This window comes from Salvia splendens, chromosome 11 (genome assembly GCF_004379255.2).
Source record: "Salvia splendens isolate huo1 chromosome 11, SspV2, whole genome shotgun sequence".
Classification (NCBI taxonomy): Eukaryota; Viridiplantae; Streptophyta; class Magnoliopsida; order Lamiales; family Lamiaceae; genus Salvia; species Salvia splendens.
Genome location: NC_056042.1, coordinates 33997690 through 34019694, shown reverse-complemented (window position 1 = coordinate 34019694; position 22005 = coordinate 33997690). Strand labels below are relative to the sequence as shown.

Sequence of the window (22005 nt, the reverse complement as noted above, 5' to 3'; positions counted from 1 at the left end):
ATAGTTATTGTTGGAAAGTTTTTGTGTTAATTAAAAATGGATAACGCGATTCGTCGTGCCATTGTTCTGTTTCCAAATATTTATTTTTCGTATAAATACAAAGACATACGCTAATCGACTTCAGGAGTAGATATAATAGGTCTATGTATATGGATTTTATTCAGTTTTATATACCATATGAATTCTTTTTTAACTAAATTTTACCAAACTATATAAACATTGTTTAATTTAGAGTAGTGATGATCGAATAACCATAATTGCATATACATAATTGAGACAATTTTAACATTTTTCAAATATGAAGGGATTATTTATTTTAAATGAATTTGCATTTTACTTGATTTCCATCCACACTAATTAAGGATGAGATAATGATTACTCATTCGTCAATATAAAATAAGCCATCCTATAATTAATTATTACTACTATATTATGTCATTGTGTAATTCTGATTTCTTAGTATAATGAATAATCTTTTCCTATATTTTTATATATAGAAATAATTATTACGACTGATCATTTATATTTATATTACATAATAATTTGTTTTGAAAAATTAATAAAAATGGAAACAGGCTATGAAAAAATAATACTATAAGAGATAAGAAAAACTAAAAATTAATTTATAAAAGAATTACATGAAGATTAATTAAAAAGAATATATTAATATATTATGTCATAAAATTATTTATAATTAAATTTAGTAATTATGTTCCAAATTGTGTTAATTAATGTTATCATAATTAATTGATAAGCGCTGTTTTTTCCTAATAATAGTGCATGTATATGTGAAAGCAATTAATGTTCCAAATTATGTAGTAAGGATAAATTAGTCATAAAATTATATCACTAAAAACATTAAAAAATAAATCAATTAAAAATTAATAAAATGCTAGTATTTAGAACAACGTCACATAATGTACACACAATTTAATTATATAAATATTCTTTTCTTTTCTAGCTACCTTTTGTAGTAGGAGTACTATATCATTTGCCCGCACTCCAATTAAATTTGCATGATTCTTTATCACTAAAACTAATAGTTTTGAAGTACTTTAATGGAGTATATCTTTTACTTTACTTCTTTACTTCTTTACTTTACTTTTTTTTCTTTTGGTGGGCATTTTTTCTTCATCATTTTCTTTATCTTATAATAAGGGTCTGCATAATAACTTCACATTCGAGATATCTTACTAGTTTTTTAATTAACATGTCGATATTTTGTTTAATTCATATAGTATCGCATCATATCTAATTATATTAACTGAAATTCAAATTAGCTACTTATATTTATATTACACTCAGCACATATTTTTCTTTTTCTTTCTCACATTTTATCTTCAGAATTAATGTGTAAACAATTTATATACCCCAGCCTTAATGTCACACTTCTATTTTGATCAAAGTGATGAATACATAATGTTAAAATTGCTGGAAATAGTTATAACTAAAAAGCTGATAAGACAAATCGTCATCTCATTATTCTTTTGTCAAATATTTAATTTTGTATAAATAAATGACATATTATATATCTAGGTTTTATTCATTTTTATACAAGATACAATTCTTTATTATCTAAAATTAATTCAAATTATAATAGTGGATTATTCCTATAATTTATACTACTACTACTACTACTATATGTCTCTATGTTTGTTATCTAAAATCCATTAGAATATAACAATATCTATTTAATTTATACATACGTGTGATATTTAAATGCAAAACTTTTACGTGTACCGCAATTTGGTTTAATTGCTTTGATAATGCAATAACAATTTAATTAGTAAATCGCGAATTGAGACTAATTATTTAGCCGTGGAAAACATGCAATCAAATTTCAAAACTTATATCCCCAAGAAAAGTATCTAGTTCTCTTCTTTTCACCCTTTTTCTTTGATTTATAATCCTTTTTAATAACTTCTATGTGTATATCACTTTTTTTAATTGTTTTTGGTAATGTAATCATCAGTTTAATTATTGAAATGTCAATTTAAAACAAAATTAAGAATGTATACTTTTAGAAACATATTAATCAAGGTTAGAATGTGTTCGCTCGATAAACTTGGTACTCACTTCATCCCATAATAGATGTCACACTTGTGGGACAGACACATGGTTTTATGAGGTTTTGTTTTGTGTGTTAAGTGGAAAGAGAAAATATAATATTTATATTAATGTAAGCGAAAACTTTTTCTAAAAGTATAAATGTAACATCTTTAATAAAACAGACTAAAAAGAAAGTGAGACATCTTTTATAGAACGGATGGAGTATAATTTACATCATATCTGTTCTTTGCTCGCTCTCCAAGTTTGCATGATTTATCACTATAATACAAATATCTCAAGACTTTAATACATATAATATTTTTCCTTTTTCCCTTCTAATATGTGATGAATTTTTCTTTTCATTTCTTCTGCAGAGCATCTTTTAGTTAAGTATATAATCTTTGGAAAGCGATAAAAGTAGATGTAGTGTGTAATAAGAATGGTGATTTTTTTGAATGAAAATGCTTTCTTTATCTTTGAATATTGGCCCACATTAATAAATACACATTCAAGATAGACAATAAAAAAGTTGTTTAATTACATCTCGATATTTTGATTTCTATATCTTGATATGATTATCTATCCTATCTAATCATATTAATTAACTGAAATTTGATTTTATTTATTCAGTTTATAATGCATTATTTCTTTCTTGCATTATTTCATTAATATAACTATTTCTCATAGTAGGTTATTATAATCAAAACATTCGACATGACATCGGCCCCACGTGCACCACCTCTTGCCCCAACTATATATATAAGACTTGAGTTGAAGTAAATAAATCAATAGAGTTTCTTATATATGGCTGCTTTGATGGGATATATTGTATAATATAGCAAGTACAAAAAAATTGGTACCATATTTTGGTGTTTTTCCCAAAAAAAAATGAATGTCCTATTAATTGAGATTAGTTTGGCTTTAATTTTGTCAAAAAAATAACATACCATGCTATAATGACATCTTGATATGTCTTGACTAGTCTACACGCCTAAATACAAGATAAAGTGAGAATACTTGAGAAAACTTCTGTACATACTTACTACCCTATTCTTTTTCTTTTTCTTTTGAATCCTTATTGAATAAGATAACAAGAATCCAAGGCATGTGTTGAATTGTTAATAGTTATACTAAAAACTTTCTTATCTAATAGATTTATCAAACTATAACTTTTATATTTAATTGCGTTTGATAATGCAATCATCAGTTAAATTATTAAATCGTCAATTTTGAAAGAAAAATAAGAATATGTGAATTTTTTTTGTATCAAGATCAAATTCTCGTCGTCCCTCATCATGATCATAACTATCACAACATCGGTGTCAAGTACGGCTTCTCCAATCATCCTCGTCATCTACTAACTTTTATTGTTTTTTTCTTCAGCTTCATCGTCATCGTATGATCACCACAAAAAAAATAATGAAGATGATTTTGAAAGTATTACAAGATCGGAAATAATATGTGATGGGTGCGCAGAAAAGAAGCAAACAGATGATGTTGAGTGTGAGAATGAGAATGGTTATATGAGTTGTGATGAATGCAAAGACTTTCTCCACTTGTCATGCTTCAACTTACCACAACACATCCCATCCTATTCATCCTCACAAAGATCACAACCTAACCCTTGGAAATGTTGATGACAAGCTAACAGGTGGGGGATATGGTGTTATATTTGTAGGGGGGATGTCATACCGCCGCCCCCCGCTTTGTTAGTACCATGTCGGTGGGAACCGTGTCCAGCGGGGCATGCTTGGGGTCGTTTGTTTGTGCTCCGCTGTCGGAGTTATACTAAATGTTGATGATCAATCCTTTCATCCCAAATGCTTTCCCGCGTGATTATTGGGACAGACAGAGCATGTGATTTCCCGTATCCATTACCACCCTCTTAGATTTCAAATCATATCCAACAAAAAGAGATGCCATCAAGATAGGTATGATGCATTATGCTTCTTTGTAGTGTGTCGATATTGGCGACTAATATTGCGAAACTTTCTAAAAGTTTACTTTTTGCACACAAGCTTTAAAGTTGTCATATAATATCATCGGCGACAAAATCCAACTAATATTAAAATGAGATAGATAATCATATCCATTCTAGTGACTTTGTTATCACATAACTATCATTTTTCAGCGATAACCATATCCGACGTGTTGTGATGATAAGTAAAATGTAGTCGGATTTTGTCGCCGGTGATAAAAATGCAACAATTATATAAGTTCGTGATATTATATGTCAAGTTTAAAGTTCGTGAGAAGAACAAACTATTGGAAAGTTTTGTGATATTAAACGTCAATAATCATCTACAAATATTAATTTTCACTTTATAACTTTAAAATCTAATGTGGAAGCATGTAACAAAGTTCTAAAAACCTCATTGTTTTAAAAATCTTTAAACTTTTTTCCCTTTTAAGGTTTTGAATATTAGGTCGAGACCCATTATTTCAAAATCGGAAGTCCTAAACAAGTATGGGCCCTAGTTGTACCTCAAATAATTCTAATTTAATTAAGGCCCAAATAAACAAGCCCGATATATCTCAAATTTCCAATTTTGGGTCCCGATATATAATTAATACTAATACCCTCTACGTCTCATTAAGATACTATATATATGGTTCAATCTCAATTTGCACATACATTAGGAAAACACATTTAATTTTTTTTGCAAATATATTTTATATGCAATTGTTCTAATTCTTCCTTTGTCATATAAAGCTATTTTTAGAAATTCATTTTAGCGTGGTTTGTGTGACGATGCTATTTAGATTGTGGAAAATAAATGGAATATTCCACCTAATTATACTGTAAGACTTCGCTTTCAAATTGAATTTTGCAATATTTTTTATTTAGCAGTGCATAACTTAGTGTTCAGACCTAATTACACTTTTTAGTCAAAAAATAAAACCTAATTACACTTTTTCAAATTTTCGTAATAATATCAAGCACCGGAGATAGTTCCCTTTTCACATTCTAATTTCAGCAATTAGCAACCAATCCCTTATTAACTACGTGGTTATTTTACATTATAATCTGAATTTTTGACATGTTTTGATTTTCTAACTCGAAATCAAATGTTAGTCACCAGCTTAATTTTAATAAACTCTAGCAAATTTGTCATAAAAGAGACTTAAATACAATAACAAAACAAAAATTCTACTAGTACTCCCCCGTCCTTGAAAATTTGTCACTTATTTTCATTTTCGTTCGTCCCTAAAAATTTGTCACATTTCACTTTTACCATTTTTGGTAAAGGATCCACATTCTACTAACACATTCTCACTCACATTTATTATAAAACTAATATATAAAATTAGGACCCACATGTCACTAACTTTTTCAACTCACTTGCTATTACATTTCTTAAAATCTGTGCCGGGTCAAATAGTGACAAATTATAAGAGAGGGAGGGAGTATCATAGTATAGTAAAAGTTGGAATTATAAGGGATGGAGGGAGTATCATATTATAGTAAAAATTGGGTTTAATGATAAGTTTAAAAGCGAAGTGTTACATATGGGACATGGATTCAATAACTTTGCTCGAAAATAAAATTTATTGAAAAATTTCAAATTAAATACTTCTGTTGTCCCACCTTATCCAAATCCCTTCTTTTTTGCACTCATTTTGCAAAAAAAATATAATAATTAGTTAAAGCAGCAAGAAAGTAAAATAAGAGAGAAAATACGTAAAAGAAGACTCTTCTATACATTTTTCCAAAATATTTGCTCATTGTTCTTTAGTTAGAGCCTTTTGTTTATCAAGAAAAATATAAAACTGAAATTCCAAAATAAAATAAATCAAAAGTAAAATTAATAATATAGTTTGATTTTGGAACCCATAAATAAAATAAATCAATAAATAAGATTAAAAAAATTACTACTACATCGTTTTAGTGTTCTATAAAAATATCTCCATATTAGAGTAATTACAAAATTAAATCCAACATTTCAATTTTTACTCTAAAATGACCACAAAATTTAAAACGAAATTACCCCAGATGGTATCTCGAGACAATAGAAACATAATCATTGAAACAATATCGAATTTTTTCCCATTTTTAAGTGAAAATTAAAATACTAGATTACTAGGGTAATCTTTCTGCATCTACTCATTTTTGTTAAAAACAATATTAAATATTTACCCTTAAATAAATGTTAATACAATCCTCCATCTTTTTCTGATAAGACACCACTGAATAGAAAATCAACCACATGAGAATGAGTGTAAAGAGGATGAAGCAAAAGAGAATATATTTGGTGAAAGAAATGAAGATGAAGCCATAATAGTAGTATATGAAATTGAGATTTTGGTGAAATGGGAAATCACTGAGTAGACCAAATATCAAGTAACATACTACAACAAATGGGACAGATATTTGATTAGTGTAAATTTGTACAAATTTTGCATCATTCATTTGCAAATTTAATCTCATGTTTAACATATCATACACACAAACACAGTGCTATATGAAATACAACAAATGGACTTACCTTTCACCATTCAATTTTCATAGCTATTGCGACACCTCCATTGGCACGTATCTCTTCTGTTACAAGCCACCCAATAGGGGTCTCGTCGATACTGGAAAAGTATCTCTCCGTAAACCTGTGGCATCGGACAAGTCACTTGATGTCTTAACGGATAACTAACGATATACGGGTATCTATGTCCCATCCGTCCCATAACAGATATCTCACTTTCTCATTTAGTTTGTCCCGACAAAGATGTCACACTTCCATATTTGAACAAAGTGCCATTTGACGACCTTTTTATCTCCACTTAAACAAACTGAACAACTATTTCTAAAATCTCGTGTCACCCAACAAGTGTGACATCTTAACTGGGATAGATGGAGGAATTCAACAAAGCACGAGCACATGTACGAAATTAACTCATCTGTTTTTCTAACAGCTTCATAGACACACGTCACACCCCAGAAAAGAAACCACACTCATTGATGCAATCGTTAACTAACCAACGGTTAAAGAAAATAAAGGGAAACTCACAGGCGTAGATAATCACTAGGCCCTCGACATGGTTTGACTTGAACTCAGCTGTTCGTGAATTTCTCTGAATTTATCTTTAAGCCTTTGCATCTGCATTACGAGGCCACTTCATGTTTAACAAAGCATACCGAAAATATTTATAAATCGAGAGAAGACATAGCAACTATGTACCCGTTTCAGCTCAATCTCCATTTCTCTCTTACGGTGTCCTAAAGAATGCCGCACAGTACTAATGTCAAAGACATTATCAACGTCTTCAAAAGTGGCCTCTAAGTCTGCCCGGAGAAGTGCAGGCAACTTGTCAACAACGGGCATAAGCAAAAAGCAATTGAACTGCAAAGAAAGAAGCCATGAAAAAAGAAAACAAGTCAGGCTCACGGAAAACTTGTCACTTTGCTGCTTCTGATCTGTTGCAAGTGGCTCGTTGCATACGAATCTTTATAGCCGAGTATTGAAAAGTCGACTTCTTATAAATGTTTTTTTAAAACAAAGTTGTTAGAAAGTCAATAAGGCAGGGTAACTGTCCTCAGTTAAGGCTAGACAGACGAACTTCCAACAATGTTGATGGCAGCTATTTTATTAACAGCACCAAATAACCCGTGGTAACAAATTAGGGAGATGTAAACACGCCTTGAGCTCAGTAGAGGCCAGGAAGTATTCTCGGATTCCATGAAATATCTGCTGAACCAAAGCGTAAACAATCCTTTCGGATGAAGGGGCAAGCCTTCTGTTCCATAGTGTACTATCTAAAAGGTCAGCTAGCCTTGTCTCTGTTGTTGGAGCACTAGCTGTGGAATCATTTCCTGGAGCCAAACTATTGAGTTTCACGTCTGCTTTGGACTTAACGTCTTGCCTATCATTGCTTGCAAATCCAGACGATAACTCTGTAGAAAGACCGGAAGAATTGACTGCAGTGTTGGACTGTTCTGACCCACCAAATGAATCCAAGAACTGTCGTAATCCAGCCCTATTCTGCAATTTGATCATTTGTTCAGAGTGGAAAGAACACGAAAGAAGGGAAAACAACATTTAATTATTGTCATAATATGCTCAAAATGGTGTAATGAAGGTGACTACATGAAAAGCTCTGTTTTAATAAAGAAGGTATTTGACAAGAACCTCACTATATCTAGTGTCTCGTGACTCTCGTCATTTCCCTTATTGTCAGAACTTGGAAACTAAGATGTACATGTATATAAGCAATTCAAACCCTAACCATTCAAGACAATGATACACATAGAGATAAAATTGACAGGAAAAAATACAAAAGACAAGAGAGGACATTATATGATGCATAACTGAGTCGCAAGAAAATGCTCAATAGTCAAGCAAAAAAAACGGTTACGAATATAGTTAAAACGGCATTGACCAAAATAGCAAGTGTGCCTACCTTGTTGTGAAGTGACCATGAAACATAGCGAGTAGTGCTCACCAAATCCTCCATACACCTGGCAGTTTGTATGTACGTTAGTTAGCTAGCTGTAAAATCATTAACACGAGATTTGTGTATTTTGATGAGCAAACAATCCAAAACTCTAGTTAGAGACAAAAAATAATTGTCAATTTCTAAGACCCTAGAACTTTTAACTCCATGGCCAAAAGAATGATGATATGCCACCTTCTCTTAATATTGAGACGATTATATGAAAGTTTCGAGCATCAAGAAGTGAAATTAAGGGAACAGAGTCACTTGAAAGGAATTTTAAGGAAAAGTGAGAGTCACTTGAAAATGATAATCACACTGTATGGGAACGGTTATGTAAAAATGGAAACTATTAAAAGAGAAATGTAAAAAAAGCAGGCAGTTATACTAACTTTTCGCTGCATGACCGTTCAGTGGATTCAGCGAAGATGTCGAAGGCAGATGAAACACGCTTTAGAAAAACATCATGGCCGCTAAGATATTCACCATCTTTCTGTTGAAACGTACACAGTAATTCTTAGAACACAAACAAGTAGACCAAGTTGCTTTAATCATGAAAATTTGTATGATAATAAATGCATACTAGTTACCAAAAATATGACCAATGTTGCTGGTTGTTACCTGGAGAAGGAAAACAGAGATGGGGACCAGCCTCTTGAGAATGTGCAGCAGCCGGCAACCTAACTGGTACCATACAAAGAAGGAATGAGATGAGAGTTGGATAATCTCAATCTTCAGCTATAGGTCCGAGCTTTTTACCTTCATTTACAGAAGATGTCTAACATTGGAAGCCAATTTTTCCCAATGTTCTACTAAACAGCTTGACTTTTATAGTTTCAACAAATGAGAGTGGAGAAGCAAAATGATGGAAGTGTATTCCAGGGTACAGATTCATTTTCATCAATTCATTATTCTCGTCTAGCTTATAAAATTGTTGATTTTAGAGGTCCTTGTAGAACATGGGAAGAGGAATGTACTTTCAATCCAAACAGTTTTTCAGATTGGCTGTCTTACTGACTTCTGCATACCAACGTATCATTTCAAAACTGAGGCGTGTTTGCTCATTGAAACAAGGCATATTTGCATATGTATGTTTGATCTAAGTTCATTTTCCACCACTCAACTCAACTACCTAATTTTGTCTTGATTATGGTTTCTTTAAAATAGTTGCACATATATAGTCCAAAACAACAAAATATATAGTCTAGAACTATCATATGTGGCATTGATCTCTTTACCTGATGGAGAAAAGGCTCAAAAGTATCACGAGCCTTTGCAACAGCAATTACGCAAGCTGTCCTAAATTTACAAAAAATTATGAGTAAAAAAAATGAAGTAACAAAGAATTTCATTATTAGATGACTAGACCACATGTTTAAGAATAAAGCTCATTAATAGTTTAATACCTCGAATAGTTTGTTCCATCATGAATGTCCTCAACTCCACAGGCATTGACAATCGCTTCACGTGTGATTGGAGGGCATTTGATCCCGCCAACAACAAAACGGAACTCAGCCATTGCACGATGATATTGAGCACCTCCATAAAGACGCATCCCTGCATTCTGCACAGCCGAGAAGACAGTAGCAACAAGGTTGAGTGTAGCAGGAGGGAAATTACAAATAGACATTAGCAATCAGATTGCTACCTCAGTGGCTGCTAAGTGAATTATGCAGATAATTATTACTACGTATATTTCAGAAGCTGGAAACCACAAAATAAGGAAGGTTAAATGGCTACTAATTCAAGGGGGCAATAAAAACACTATTTGTGGTTTGGAAAGGGCAGATCCCCCTGCTACATTTCGATGCCTTGCTTTGGCATAAATTTTCTTTTGCATGTACTATATTCCATTCAAAAGAAAAGTAGATTACTCAATAATTTAAAGTTATATTTTTGTTACGACTGAATATGGACTAACCAAAAATTATTGTAGCTACCTGTTCCTAGTAAGAAAAAGTTTGATGTTCACTATAAGAAAGAATAATGATGTAAAGTGACAGGTTCAACAGCACACAGCTACTTCTGGAATAAGGAAAAAAGGCATAGTCAAACGATATAAGATATGTGAAAGATGTGAAGACCCACAGGTATTAACTTGTGAGGAAATTGAAGACCATCAGTGCCAATAAATGCACCTCCATTAACCCTCTCGTCCTGCAGTGTTTCTCCTGCGAAGAGAAAATAATTCTTCATATTGAGGTTCCATGCCCATTTTCAGCAAGAGATATGGGGATGGGTCAGTGAAATTAATCACACCACGTTTACACTTCAAGTGAAATAGAGATATGCAGTATGTAGTTAGGTGCACGAAACAAGATGGAAATTCGTAGGAAGTTGTCAAGTTTAGCATAAGTGGGAAATATCTAGTTGAGAATTGTATTGTCAGGATAAGATAAGTGCAAAAGAGAACTTACCAAATTTATCTGGTGGTGCGACAACCGTCCCCTTCAGTAAAAGTGATAACTAAGCAATAAGAGGAACATATAATCAGGAACTCTACTTTTCAAATAACCTAAGACCAAACCTAAGCCTTAATTTTTATGCATTTGAAATCATGGATTCTTAAACATAAATAATACAGATGTTGCATATTATTTCAGCCTGAATAGTAGCTACAAGAAGATTATATGCAGAAATGAACTAGGATATGACCTTGGTCAAGAACATATCATGAAAATTTCTTCCTTTCTCCTTCAGCTTTACTTCATCCAAAGTGCTGAGAAAAAAAACAGCAGAGTCAGTTGAAAAGTATAAAAGCTGAAAGGTGGAAAATGTGAAGCTTAACTAAGCCTGCTCAACAATAATTGACACACACACACATATATATAGAGTATAGACTAACATAACTTTTGCTTGCATTGATTGATTAATTTTAAACATGTTTGAACATTGACTATCTAATCCTCAAATATTCAATCATTTGTTTATCAATCAAATATATTGCACAAATTAATTGCCCCCGTGTTTTAAGTATAACAAGGGGGAAAAGGTAACCTTCAACCTGAGTTCCTGATTAATTTCATTTAGCTTCCTTGTTGTACTTCGGTACTCTTTCTCAAGAAGCGGAATGATAAGAGGTACACTGTCCATATACCTTAGCAAAAGATAAATTATACCATCAATGAGTAGATCATATAAAGGAAAAGAGCATTACAGTGCAACTTCAGTACCTTTTCTGTAGCAACTCTTCCAAGAATAACTTAAGACTGCTAACACCTATTCTACTCCTTTCCTGTTTCGAAAGTGATCTACCCAATTTTTCCTCCAAAGCTGATCTATCATCCATCTCCCTCAAAGATATAGCCTGACAAAGCCCCAGCGGTGATCAATTGAATACACCATAACACAAGAGCCTTTTATTAAATCAATCACCAAGATCATCTGTCTATTACACGACTCTATGAACAAATCTAACTTTGGTTAACATCATATCATTTATTAGAGGTATTAAAAGATAAAATTAAAACAAAATATAAAGAATACTAACTGTTATTGCATTTAAAATAATGAAGAGCCTAACCTGTTTGAACTCATCGTTAGATCTATAAACTGACTCATGCCCAGTTCCAACTCTTCCGGAAGGAACAGAAGTGAAAAAGGGTGAATCGCCTAACATGAATCCATCGAGTGCGCTTGCAGATGGTGAAAGAAAAACCTCCACATCTGAAGCACGTGCAAACTGAGGGATCTTCGTATCAAGCTTCGTGGAGACAACTACTGTCCTTGAAAGTTCAGGATCAATCTAGATGTAAGCACAAAACAAAGGAGCCATTTACAATTTTCAAATATCAGAAAGTATCCAAAGAAGAGATGAGCTTGTATCAGTAAAGTACGGAAATTATTTTTAGTGTTCTGATCTTCTAAAACAGCACCCACTAATTCCTAAAGTTTGTATATTGTAATGAGAAACATACTTGCATCACAACCCTGCGGGTAGTGGCATTGCTCCAATCACTACAATCTTCGAGACACAATATGATGAATTCCTTATGTTGCATTTTAGCCCGCACTAGAGACTCCACGGCTCGCGCTTGAGACTGTGACATGTAGCTCCTCAACATTCAACATCCAAATGCTTCAAAACTAACATTTCAAGAACAAAATAATGTACCTGCAAAGCACGATTTTTCCGAGCTGGAGCTGGAGCGATGAGTCCAGGAGTGTCTATTATGGTAAGGTTTGGACAGTTTTTGTACTCTATTCTGATTATTATCTCTTTCGATGAAAATTGATAAGATTCTTTCTCAAGTCTCATGTTTTCAGCTTCAATATAAGCCTACATGGATTGACCAAAAGCAAATAGTTTAATACTGCAGTTCAAACAAATCTATACTTGGAACAACTCTTCCCTCAAAAATATTTCTTGCAAGTATGAGCCACTAAGAAAAACCATGAAATGCAGTCTGCATCAATAAAACGATACTCTCAAGGTAATTTTCCCACAAACAACTTAAAAGGAATGTTCTTGCATTTGTTCACCTAAAGAAGGAAAAATCAATTATTAAATGATTAATTGTCTCTAAAATCACGATGTATATGGTCAAAATCCGTTGTGCCCCACAGTCACCTTTCAAAATTTGACTGACACATCAAGAACTTTCTATAAATCGCAATTGTGTCATGACAATTTTTCCCGACAATGCTGAGTTGGCACACGTGTAAAATTTTGTTCGTAGTATTAAAAGTTATGCCTACGTATATTAATATGACGATGTGAATGACTACACGATGCCATTTTGAGCCTAAGAAACAAAAAAAATTCTATTCACTCTCTCTCTCTACTACCTAGACACCATCTCCTCTATTGCCTAACCACCGCCTTCATGTAAACTTCTTCACATGTACATTGCCTAACCACCGCCTTCATGTAAACTTCTTCACATGTCCATCCGTCAACTTAGATTCAATTTACCTTAAATTTCACAATTGCAAATTTTTTAAAGTTCGTGATTTGTCATTCAAATTTTAAAAAGTGCGAGACAAACAAAAAAATGACTTAATCTTCGTGATTTTACAGGCAATTAACAAATTTTTTAACTACTAGTATTAAATAAGAGTACTTTCCAGCAGAAAGCTCAAAACACATAAATGCTCTCAACCAAATTGCAACTTCCGTTTTCCTGGAGAAAATGGCATGTGCTACATTTTCTAAAGCAAAACTAGAATTTGGCGAGAGTTTAGGAACTTATTACCAAATTGCCCAAACATATTCAAGTATAAATTGCCACAAACAACTCCGAAGCAATGTTCTTAGATTTTTTGCAAAAAAAAAAAACTTTTAACCATAAAAAAATAAGTACTCGCCGCCAGAAAGCTCCAAACACACAAATGGACTAAAAAAAATGCAACTTCCATTTTCCTGTACAATTTTAATCGTGCATTACTCAATTAGGGCATCGGAAACATCACAACTAAGCAATTTTTGAAAACACACAAATGCTCTCGACAAAAATGCAACTTCGAAAAATGCGAATTGTGTGATAGTACTATTCAATTAGGGCATCAGAAAAAGCACCTGAATTTCGTAAAGAGATTTATCCTGGGGGACGGAGGGGTCGGAGTCGGAGAGGAGGCGGCAGAGAGGGGCGTCGCAGTCGGGGTTGAACTTCATGTGGAGGGTGATGGGGCGGCGCGTCTTGGTGCCGCCGCCGACGTGGTTGAACTGGAAGCCCATCAGGGCCTCCACGAGGGCGCTCTTCCCCTCGGTCTGGTGGCCCACCACCAGCACCGCCGGCGCGTCGAACGGCGTCGAGAACTCCTGCGCCAGGCCGTGGAGCTCGTTGTAGGCCTCGTAGAGCTTCCAGTTTCCGTCGGCGGCGGTGTCATTGCTGAGGTGAGTGAGGGAGTGGCCGTCGTCGTCCATTCTATCTCTAAATTTTGGAGCTTTTTTTGAATGGTTTTCGATTTTTTTCGGAATCTCTCCCACCTCGCGCGCTGGAAAACTCCAAACTTTAATCGGGAAAATCGGGTTTATGGGGGAGTTTACACTAAATATTACGTAAATGTACCCATTTTGTTATCTATTCCACAAATGGGAAAAACGCCAACCACATTGGCGTTTTTATTAGTAAATACGCCAACGTCATTGGCGTGTTTTAAGGTAAATACGCCAACGATGATGGCGTTTTATACTTGTGCCGTATTTTGGGTGTATGCTCTCGGATTGTAATTACGATTAAACACGCCAACTTGGTTGGCGTGTATAAATAAAAAAACGCATTTGTAAATGGCGTGTTTTCTTTGTTGAAACGCCGAACATATTGACGTTTTGTAAAAGACGCCAACGGAGTGGCGTATTTACTTAATCATGAAAAACGTCATTCTGAGTGGCGTGTTTAATCAGACTGATATACCAGGCGTTCCTCCCCCAAATCGCGAAAACCTCACAACACACAGCCTTCGCGATTTCTCCAGCTGCGCGCCTTCTCTCCGTGATTTCGGCCTACATTCATCAATCGGTGCTATTCTCCCCCAAATTCATCTATTTTATTCGGTTAGTATGCTTACCTTTTACATAATTATAGTAATTGGTGGATAGCTAGGGTTTGTAATGGGTTGTGAATTGAGTAGAAATATTATGCATTTTGGATTGGTTGAATGATATTATTGTTGATTATTATGTTGGATTGTGTTGGGTTTAAGTTAATTTGTGTATAAATTTGATTATAAGCCTAAACCCTAGGGTTTTTATAGCTAAAAAATTGGGCAAATTGTTTTGATTTATGTGGGTTTTGGTTGATTAGTTTAGATTGTTAAATTTGTTTAGGTTAGGCAAAATTGAAATTGGTAGGTTGGGCGAATTGTTAATTGAAATTGTTAATTTTGTGTAGGTGAATTGGTTTATGATTTTGAATGTGCAATGTTGTGTAACTTGCTTATTTGATGTTGGTGTTCAATTTTGTGATATTGGATTAAATTGTATCTAATTATTGAAATGGTTTATGGTTGGTTATTGTTGAATTTGGTTCTTCGGCTCTCGTAGACGTACCAACATCAAAATCTTGTGTTGCAGCAAAATATGGTTCTTGGGCTCTCGTCGACGTACCGCGGTCGTCTGTGCAGGAGGATATTGAGAACGCTGTTGTTCAAGATACTCCTCCCTCAAGGATCCCTAGATCTACATCTACTATTGGGAAGGGGATACGGCGTCTGTTTATGCGGAAACGTCGTGACGATTGAACTAATTTGAACTCTTGATATTACTGTAATTTGATATTGATGTTTTTTCATTTGATTTGAACTCATTGATTTTAAGTCTTTATGATTAAGTATTTGGATGTCTGAATTATTATTTCCTAGTAGAAATGAAAATGAAAACAGGCAAATAAAGAGATATTGGCGTTTTTGTGAATGTAAGTCTTTGTGAAAAACGCCAATGCTATTGGCGTTTTTAAGTTAGTTTATATTTTGCCCGTTTTTTCTACAACGAATGCGGACATTCTGAACAAACACGCCATTCCCGTTGGCGTTTTTAATAAGACGCCATTCCCGTTGGCGTGTTATTTAAAAACGCCAACGCTATTGGCGTTTTTAAGTTAGTTTATATTTTGCCCGTTTTGTCTACGACGAATGCGGACATTCTGAACAAACACGCCATTCCCGTTGGCGTTTTTAATAAGACGCCATTCCCGTTGGCGTGTTATTTAAAAACGCCAACGCCATTGGCGTTTTTAAGTTAGTTTTTTCGTTGCTCGTTTTTTCTACGCCGAAAGCGGACATTCTGAACAAACACGCCAGTCCCGTTGGCGTGTTTCAGTAATAACACGCCATTCACGTTGGCGTTTTAAAGTGAAAAGACGCCAATTAAGTAGGCGTCTCTTTAAACACGCCACTCACATCGGCGTGTCCTATAAAAAAACGCTCCCACAGTTAAGAGTTTTTAATCATTTCATCATTATTCAATATATAAGTACATACAAATATTACCCTATACATTAGTCCAAATCTTGCTAAATACAGAAATCCAATATTACACAATACATACAAATATTACCCTATACAATTGTCTCGCCTTTTCCACTTATTAGCGCCCTTTCCACCAATTCGACGCTTTGTTCGAACCACATAATGCCCTGCAATTGTGTTGGGTGCTCTCACATTATGCAATTGACCTTTTGCATCATTTTTGCACACCTTTTCATGCGCCCACGGGGTAAGTGGTGTGGCACACTGTGTTGATGCAATTGACCGGTCATTGAACCATTCTATTGTCCTCCAGAATATCATATCAATGCAAGCTTTAATTGGGAGTTGTCTTGCGCCTCTCAACACATTGTTGTAAGATTCCACCATATTAGTGGAAACCTCACCCCATCTTTTGTGTTTGTCATACGCCAGATTCCATTTTTCTAACTCCACGGCATCAAGGTACTGCAAAGCCTCGTTGTTGACGTTTCGAAGTAAACGACGTCTGATCTTAAACTTGCGCTTCTTGGTAGCAATACCAATTTTCCAAACAAGTCTTTTGACCATGATACCTTTGTGATTCTGCAAAACATTCTTTCTAACATGTACCAAGCAAAATCTGTGATGACCCACATTGGGTTCTTCTTTCCATATGGGAGAATTCATTGCATCTATGATTCCCACATGCCTATCAGATATGACACATATTTCATGCTTTGCTACATGAAGTCTAATGCGTTCCATAAACCAATTCCAACTTTCTTTGGTTTCCTCATCAACAATGGCATATGCAACAGGCAAACATTTCTTATTAGCATCAAATCCAACGGCAATAAGAATTTTACCTCGACATCGTCCACGTAGATGAGTTCCATCAACCGTTAAAACTGGTTTGCATAGTTGAAAAGCCTCCACAGCTGGTCCAAAAGCCCAGAATACGTACTTGAATACCTTGTTCATACCATTGCTTAATATGTCATCGTGCATCCATTCCACAATTGTGCCAGGATTTTGTCTTTGCACTTCATTCAAATAAGCTGGTAAAACTTTGAACGACCACTCCCATCCACCGTATACAAGCTCAATCGCTGTCCTCCGAGCATACCATGCTTTCTTGTAACTAACTTTGACATGAAATCTATTTTCAATATCCGCCACAATTGCTTTTACCTTGTAGCAAGGATCGTTTTCTATCTGATGGCGAACACTCAACGCTATCATACCCGACGAAAGATTAGCGTGGCCATTATAGTTACGATCCCCCATGCAAGTATGAGCAGTGCTGAACACTCTAATTTGCCAGTGTTCATCATGCTTCCTCAGTGTTGCTCGGCACTCCCACAAACATGGCGGTAAGGACTTATCTTTCGGATTTCCCTGTGGCCACTTACAAACTGCATGCCATCTCTTTCCTTTACTTTCAACAACTGTATATTGTCGGATTTTTTCCAAATGCCAATGAGTCACAGCTGCCTTCAATTCCAACTTCGTTCTAAATTTAGTATGCAAACCGACATTGGTAGGATCCTTTTCACTCCAATAATGCACACTGGGATCATCACGCTCAAAGTTTTTGGGATCAAAACTATCATATGGACCTGGTAAGGTGCGAAAGTAGTTGATTCCAGGCTGTGGGAACTGTGGAACTACTCTTCCTCCAACTGCCCTTCCACCAACTGATGTTTCTCCAACTGCTGTTTCTCCAAGTGGAATGGATGGTCTTGAAGCAACAAATTGTTCATCATCCGACGGATCACCATCTGAGTCTGTACTAACCGTGTCGGAATCTTCAGAATTATAAGGTGATTGTGGATCAAGAAAGTCGGCTTTATCAGGACCTATTATGTCCTCCACCACATCACAATTGTCACGATCCCCTAAATGCACGCCTCCAGCTTCAAAATCTTGTGTTGCAGCTAAATATGGTTCTTCGGCTCTCGTAGACGTACCAACATCAAAATCTTGTGTTGCAGGAAAATATGGTTCTTGGGCTCTCGTTGACGTACCAGCATCATAACTTATGACATGATGACTATGATGTTGAGTAATTGCCGAATACTCAACATATAATTCAATTACACCTCCAATAACCATACTCTCACTAAACATTAGTTGCATGCATACTTCTTCTAGTTGAACACCTATAAACGTGACTCCGGATCCAAAGCATATAGTACGTTTCCATATTATTTGAATATTGTTTTCATATATGCTTATCCCCATCCTTTCACAAATTTTTTCCACAAGGTCATCGTACGAAATTGTTTCATCCAACATAATGAATCCTTTAGCAAAAGGAGGATCATACGAAATAACTGCTCCGGGAATTATCTTTCCACCCCAATATAAATTGACACACCACGTCATACTATCTGCAATAATGTAAAACACAAATAAATATGTATTATTTTTACATTCATCATTATGTAGAGTCAGCCAAAAAATTGACAAAATAATTCTATTAAATACACTACAATATGTATTATCATAACAATCCATAAAATATACTATAACATATAATAGCATAACAATTGGTCAAAATATTTCCATTAAAATATATACTATCATAATAATCCATCAAAATATTAGTGTACCCATAATAATTGGTCAAACTATTATATTAATTACACTACAATATATATTATCACAACAATCAATCAAATATTGGAAGACTAATGTTTAGAAGAATGAGTCTAAAATTTGATATACTAACCGATTAGAAGGACTAATGGTTGAAAGAATTAGCCAAATTCAAAATATCCACGCTTAAATCCACCACCGGGTCGACCCGAGCGAAAGGTTTTTATGCGTTTGGGAAGGGTTTTCGCGTTTTGGGGAGGGAAAGTGTTTAGGGTCGCGATGTTGGGGGAGATCTGATAAGGATATGGTTCAACAGAAACACGCCGCTCAAATTGGCGTTTTTAAGCATAACACGCCAACCTCAGTGGCGTTTTTATTAATTAAACACGCCAACTACATTGGCGTTTTACCTTAAAACACGCCAACTTCATTGGCGTTTTTTCCCGCCGCTGTATTTGGCGAAAATACACCTCCAATACGACGCGAAGATAAACGCCAATGAGGTTGGCGTTTTTACTAATAGAAACGCCAATGTGGTTGGCGTTTTTCCCATTTTTGGAATAGATAACAAAATGGGTACATTTACGTAATCTTTAGTGTAAAGTGCCCCATAAACCCGATTTTCCCACTTTAATCTAACCCTATTTTTTTTTCTTTATTTATTTATTTATTTATTTATTTATTTATTTATGTTACGCGCCATGTCATTAAAACTTTCGAATCGTTTACATGATGTATGACAATGAAAAAAAGTCGTGGTGACAATTGCAAATATTAAAATTTGAAGGAAAAAAAATCGTGGTGACAGTTGCAAATATTCAAATTTGAAGAAAAAAAAAATCGTGGTGACAGTTGCAAATATTCAAATTTGAAGAAACAGAATTTGATTAAATTTTCTAATTTATTTGCTAATTTTATTCATATTTTTGAAAAAGAGAGGTTATTGTGTCAATATGGAGTAGTATTTTTTTTAATGCAAAATGCATTAGTATTTGTTTTGTAAAATTTCATTTTTTGGTAGAATTAGTTTTACATAAATATAAAAAAATAGTAATAGTCAGGGGAATAAAAACTACTAAGTACTACTATAAATGATTTAAAAAGTGCAAAATAATAATGGAAATCAAATACTATTATTCACTTTGTACAACAACATTGCATCAACACCTAATACAAATAATCTTCATCCGACACTAAATCGACCGCGTTTACTCTATTGCAGACATTTCTAGATCATCAAAAATAGTCAATTTTGGCCGAAATTATTGTCACCCTCTTCGGTCATGACTCATGAATCTGATTATTTCTCAAAATTTCCCAATGTCGGCCAATACGATCAGATCACCAAAATCAAATCAGTAAATCCTATCACCACAAAATGGCATGAATCAACTAAGAGTCAGAGCAAATCCCAACAAACACAGGCAGCCTCCTCTTCACCTTGGCCCCATACAGCACATTCTCCATATAAGCACCCACATCTTCCTCTGATGAACTCTTGTCCACACAAGGCAAACAGACCTCGATCCCATCAGTCCGAGGAGTCCAATCCGAGACGAGCATATATAGTAGTGTCCGGGACCGTGCTAGTTCCAGAAACTTCTTCAGCTGGGACTGGTGATAGTGGTGGCATTGAGAATGCCTCTTCTGCTGCGGCAGCCTTGACTTGGCTGTTTCGGTTGAACTCAGAGCCACATGGAGATGGGCTTGAATCGCTTGATCCCACAAAACTGCTGTTTGGTTTGGAGATCTATCCTAGAGGGAAATGCAAGAACAGACCAAAACATACAAGAAACCATATGCAATGGCTCTACAATCACTCAAGATTACTTAATTACTCAGCAAAGATTCATTTGGATTTAGCTCTGTACCTTGAGTTTGGTCTTGCCTGAGAACCGATGATGGCGCAGCTCCTCTTTGCCGTGTGCAAACTGTTCCATTTGGAAATATTAGCACTGTTGAATAGCTTAGTGATGTGTGTGTATCACAGAGAGAGACCTGACATTGGGAACCAAATTGGCACATATGAGAAGTTTCCCGGTAATGGCTCACAAATCTGCAGTTGAGAGAGTTTGATGGCATCAAAGGCAACCTCAGTCTCACTTCACCGCTTCCTTTGTTGGAATTAGGCACGGAAATCCCATCCATAACAATCACATCTTCCTCATCCTTGACCGGCGTGAGGAACGACGGTGGCGGATCGACAGAGCGCAGGAACTTCATCAGCGGAGACGGGGAATCGGAGCTGTCTGATGCGTAGGGATCGAACGGTGACCTAGAGCCGCGATTGCCGGCCGCATTCATCGAGTTGATTTGTGATACGGCGCCGGAATTGAACTTCGGAGCTTTGGATTCGCGCTTGTTTTCAGAAAACACTTGATTAATCAGAACTGCATGAAAATCAATCAAATTAGAACACGCAGCGCAGCTGATGGAGAAATTTGAAATCTTAGCTGAGAAATAATCCAAGAAATCACGCGAAACAAACTACAACAAAAAGCACTTCGAGAACTGAATTACAAGCTGAGGTTCAGTTCAGTCGATAGAATTAGCTACAAAGTTAAACCCTAAACCTAAACTAATTTCAATTTTGCCTTTTGTGGCGATGCGATTGCGGGCCATTTCGAGGTTTCAAATCGGAAAACAAAAACGAAGCGGACGAATTCATGAAAGAATTGCACAATCGTTAAGCAATCGGATGAAATCACAGTTAAAACAAATCAGAACTGAAATATCAAAATGAAAAATTCGAGTTCCGATTCTAGCAACCGGCGCAGGAAATATCAAATAGCTTTAGATAGCATTATCGGAATCAAATCACACCTGAAGATGAGAGCTTTTTCTGCAGCCGAGGTAACTCGTTGATTGATCGAAGCAGAATCCCAGAAATGAAGATGAAATCTGAATTCAGAGCGAAGCTATGAGCTTACTCTTCATGCGCATATTTGAAAGAGAGAAATATTTCCGCCATATTCATAAAGTAGTTAAGGAAGTTGAAGCGTATTTATAGTAGCTATGAATGCAAAAAGAAAATTGTAATTA

General features: G+C 35.1%; 2 protein-coding genes across 5 annotated transcripts; both read right to left on the bottom strand.

The window, feature by feature from the left end:
- Positions 1 to 6372: 6372 nt before the first annotated feature.
- LOC121756507 (dynamin-like protein ARC5) lies at positions 6373 to 14494 on the bottom strand. Its single transcript, XM_042152066.1, has 18 exons — positions 13994 to 14494; positions 12590 to 12754; positions 12393 to 12515; positions 11999 to 12220; positions 11649 to 11782; positions 11480 to 11572; positions 11131 to 11194; positions 10893 to 10941; positions 10564 to 10646; positions 9882 to 10039; positions 9714 to 9774; positions 9097 to 9159; positions 8868 to 8968; positions 8443 to 8500; positions 7683 to 8024; positions 7224 to 7385; positions 7053 to 7142; positions 6373 to 6651 (listed from the first exon to the last, which is right to left on the bottom strand). Exons 1-17 carry the CDS (start codon positions 14339 to 14341, stop codon positions 7068 to 7070), a joined length of 2301 nt encoding a protein of 766 aa, XP_042008000.1. The 5' UTR covers positions 14342 to 14494; the 3' UTR covers positions 6373 to 6651; positions 7053 to 7067.
- A 5573-nt stretch (positions 14495 to 20067) lies between these two features.
- On the bottom strand, positions 20068 to 21944 carry LOC121754110. Of its 4 annotated transcripts, none has more exons than XM_042149458.1 (4): positions 21787 to 21944; positions 20962 to 21353; positions 20835 to 20894; positions 20068 to 20718 (listed from the first exon to the last, which is right to left on the bottom strand). In XM_042149458.1, exons 2-4 carry the CDS (start codon positions 21265 to 21267, stop codon positions 20356 to 20358), a joined length of 729 nt encoding a protein of 242 aa, XP_042005392.1. In that variant the 5' UTR covers positions 21268 to 21353; positions 21787 to 21944; the 3' UTR covers positions 20068 to 20355. The 4 variants fall into 4 exon arrangements, 2 of the variants coding, with proteins under 2 accessions (XP_042005392.1, XP_042005393.1); XM_042149459.1 differs by having other exon boundaries at positions 20068 to 20713; XR_006040544.1 differs by having other exon boundaries at positions 20068 to 20894; positions 20967 to 21353; positions 21787 to 21942.
- Positions 21945 to 22005: the final 61 nt, after the last annotated feature.

What these genes read in the sequence shown, in the direction of transcription:
- LOC121756507 (XM_042152066.1), bottom strand. Translation starts at nt 14,341, where the DNA reads ATGGACGACGACGGCCACTCCCTCACTCACCTCAGCAATGACACCGCC. An exon ending in GAAGAGTTGCTACAGAAAAG is followed by an intron (nt 11,573 to 11,648) that starts GTACTGAAGTTG and finishes TCTTTTGCTAAG; the next exon opens with GTATATGGACAGTGTACCTC. An exon ending in GATGGAACAAACTATTCGAG is followed by an intron (nt 9,775 to 9,881) that starts GTATTAAACTAT and finishes TTGTAAATTTAG; the next exon opens with GACAGCTTGCGTAATTGCTG.
- LOC121754110 (XM_042149458.1), bottom strand. Translation starts at nt 21,267, where the DNA reads ATGAATGCGGCCGGCAATCGCGGCTCTAGGTCACCGTTCGATCCCTAC. An exon ending in AATTTGGTTCCCAATGTCAG is followed by an intron (nt 20,895 to 20,961) that starts GTCTCTCTCTGT and finishes CAAATGGAACAG; the next exon opens with TTTGCACACGGCAAAGAGGA. An exon ending in CAGGCAAGACCAAACTCAAG is followed by an intron (nt 20,719 to 20,834) that starts GTACAGAGCTAA and finishes ATTTCCCTCTAG; the next exon opens with GATAGATCTCCAAACCAAAC.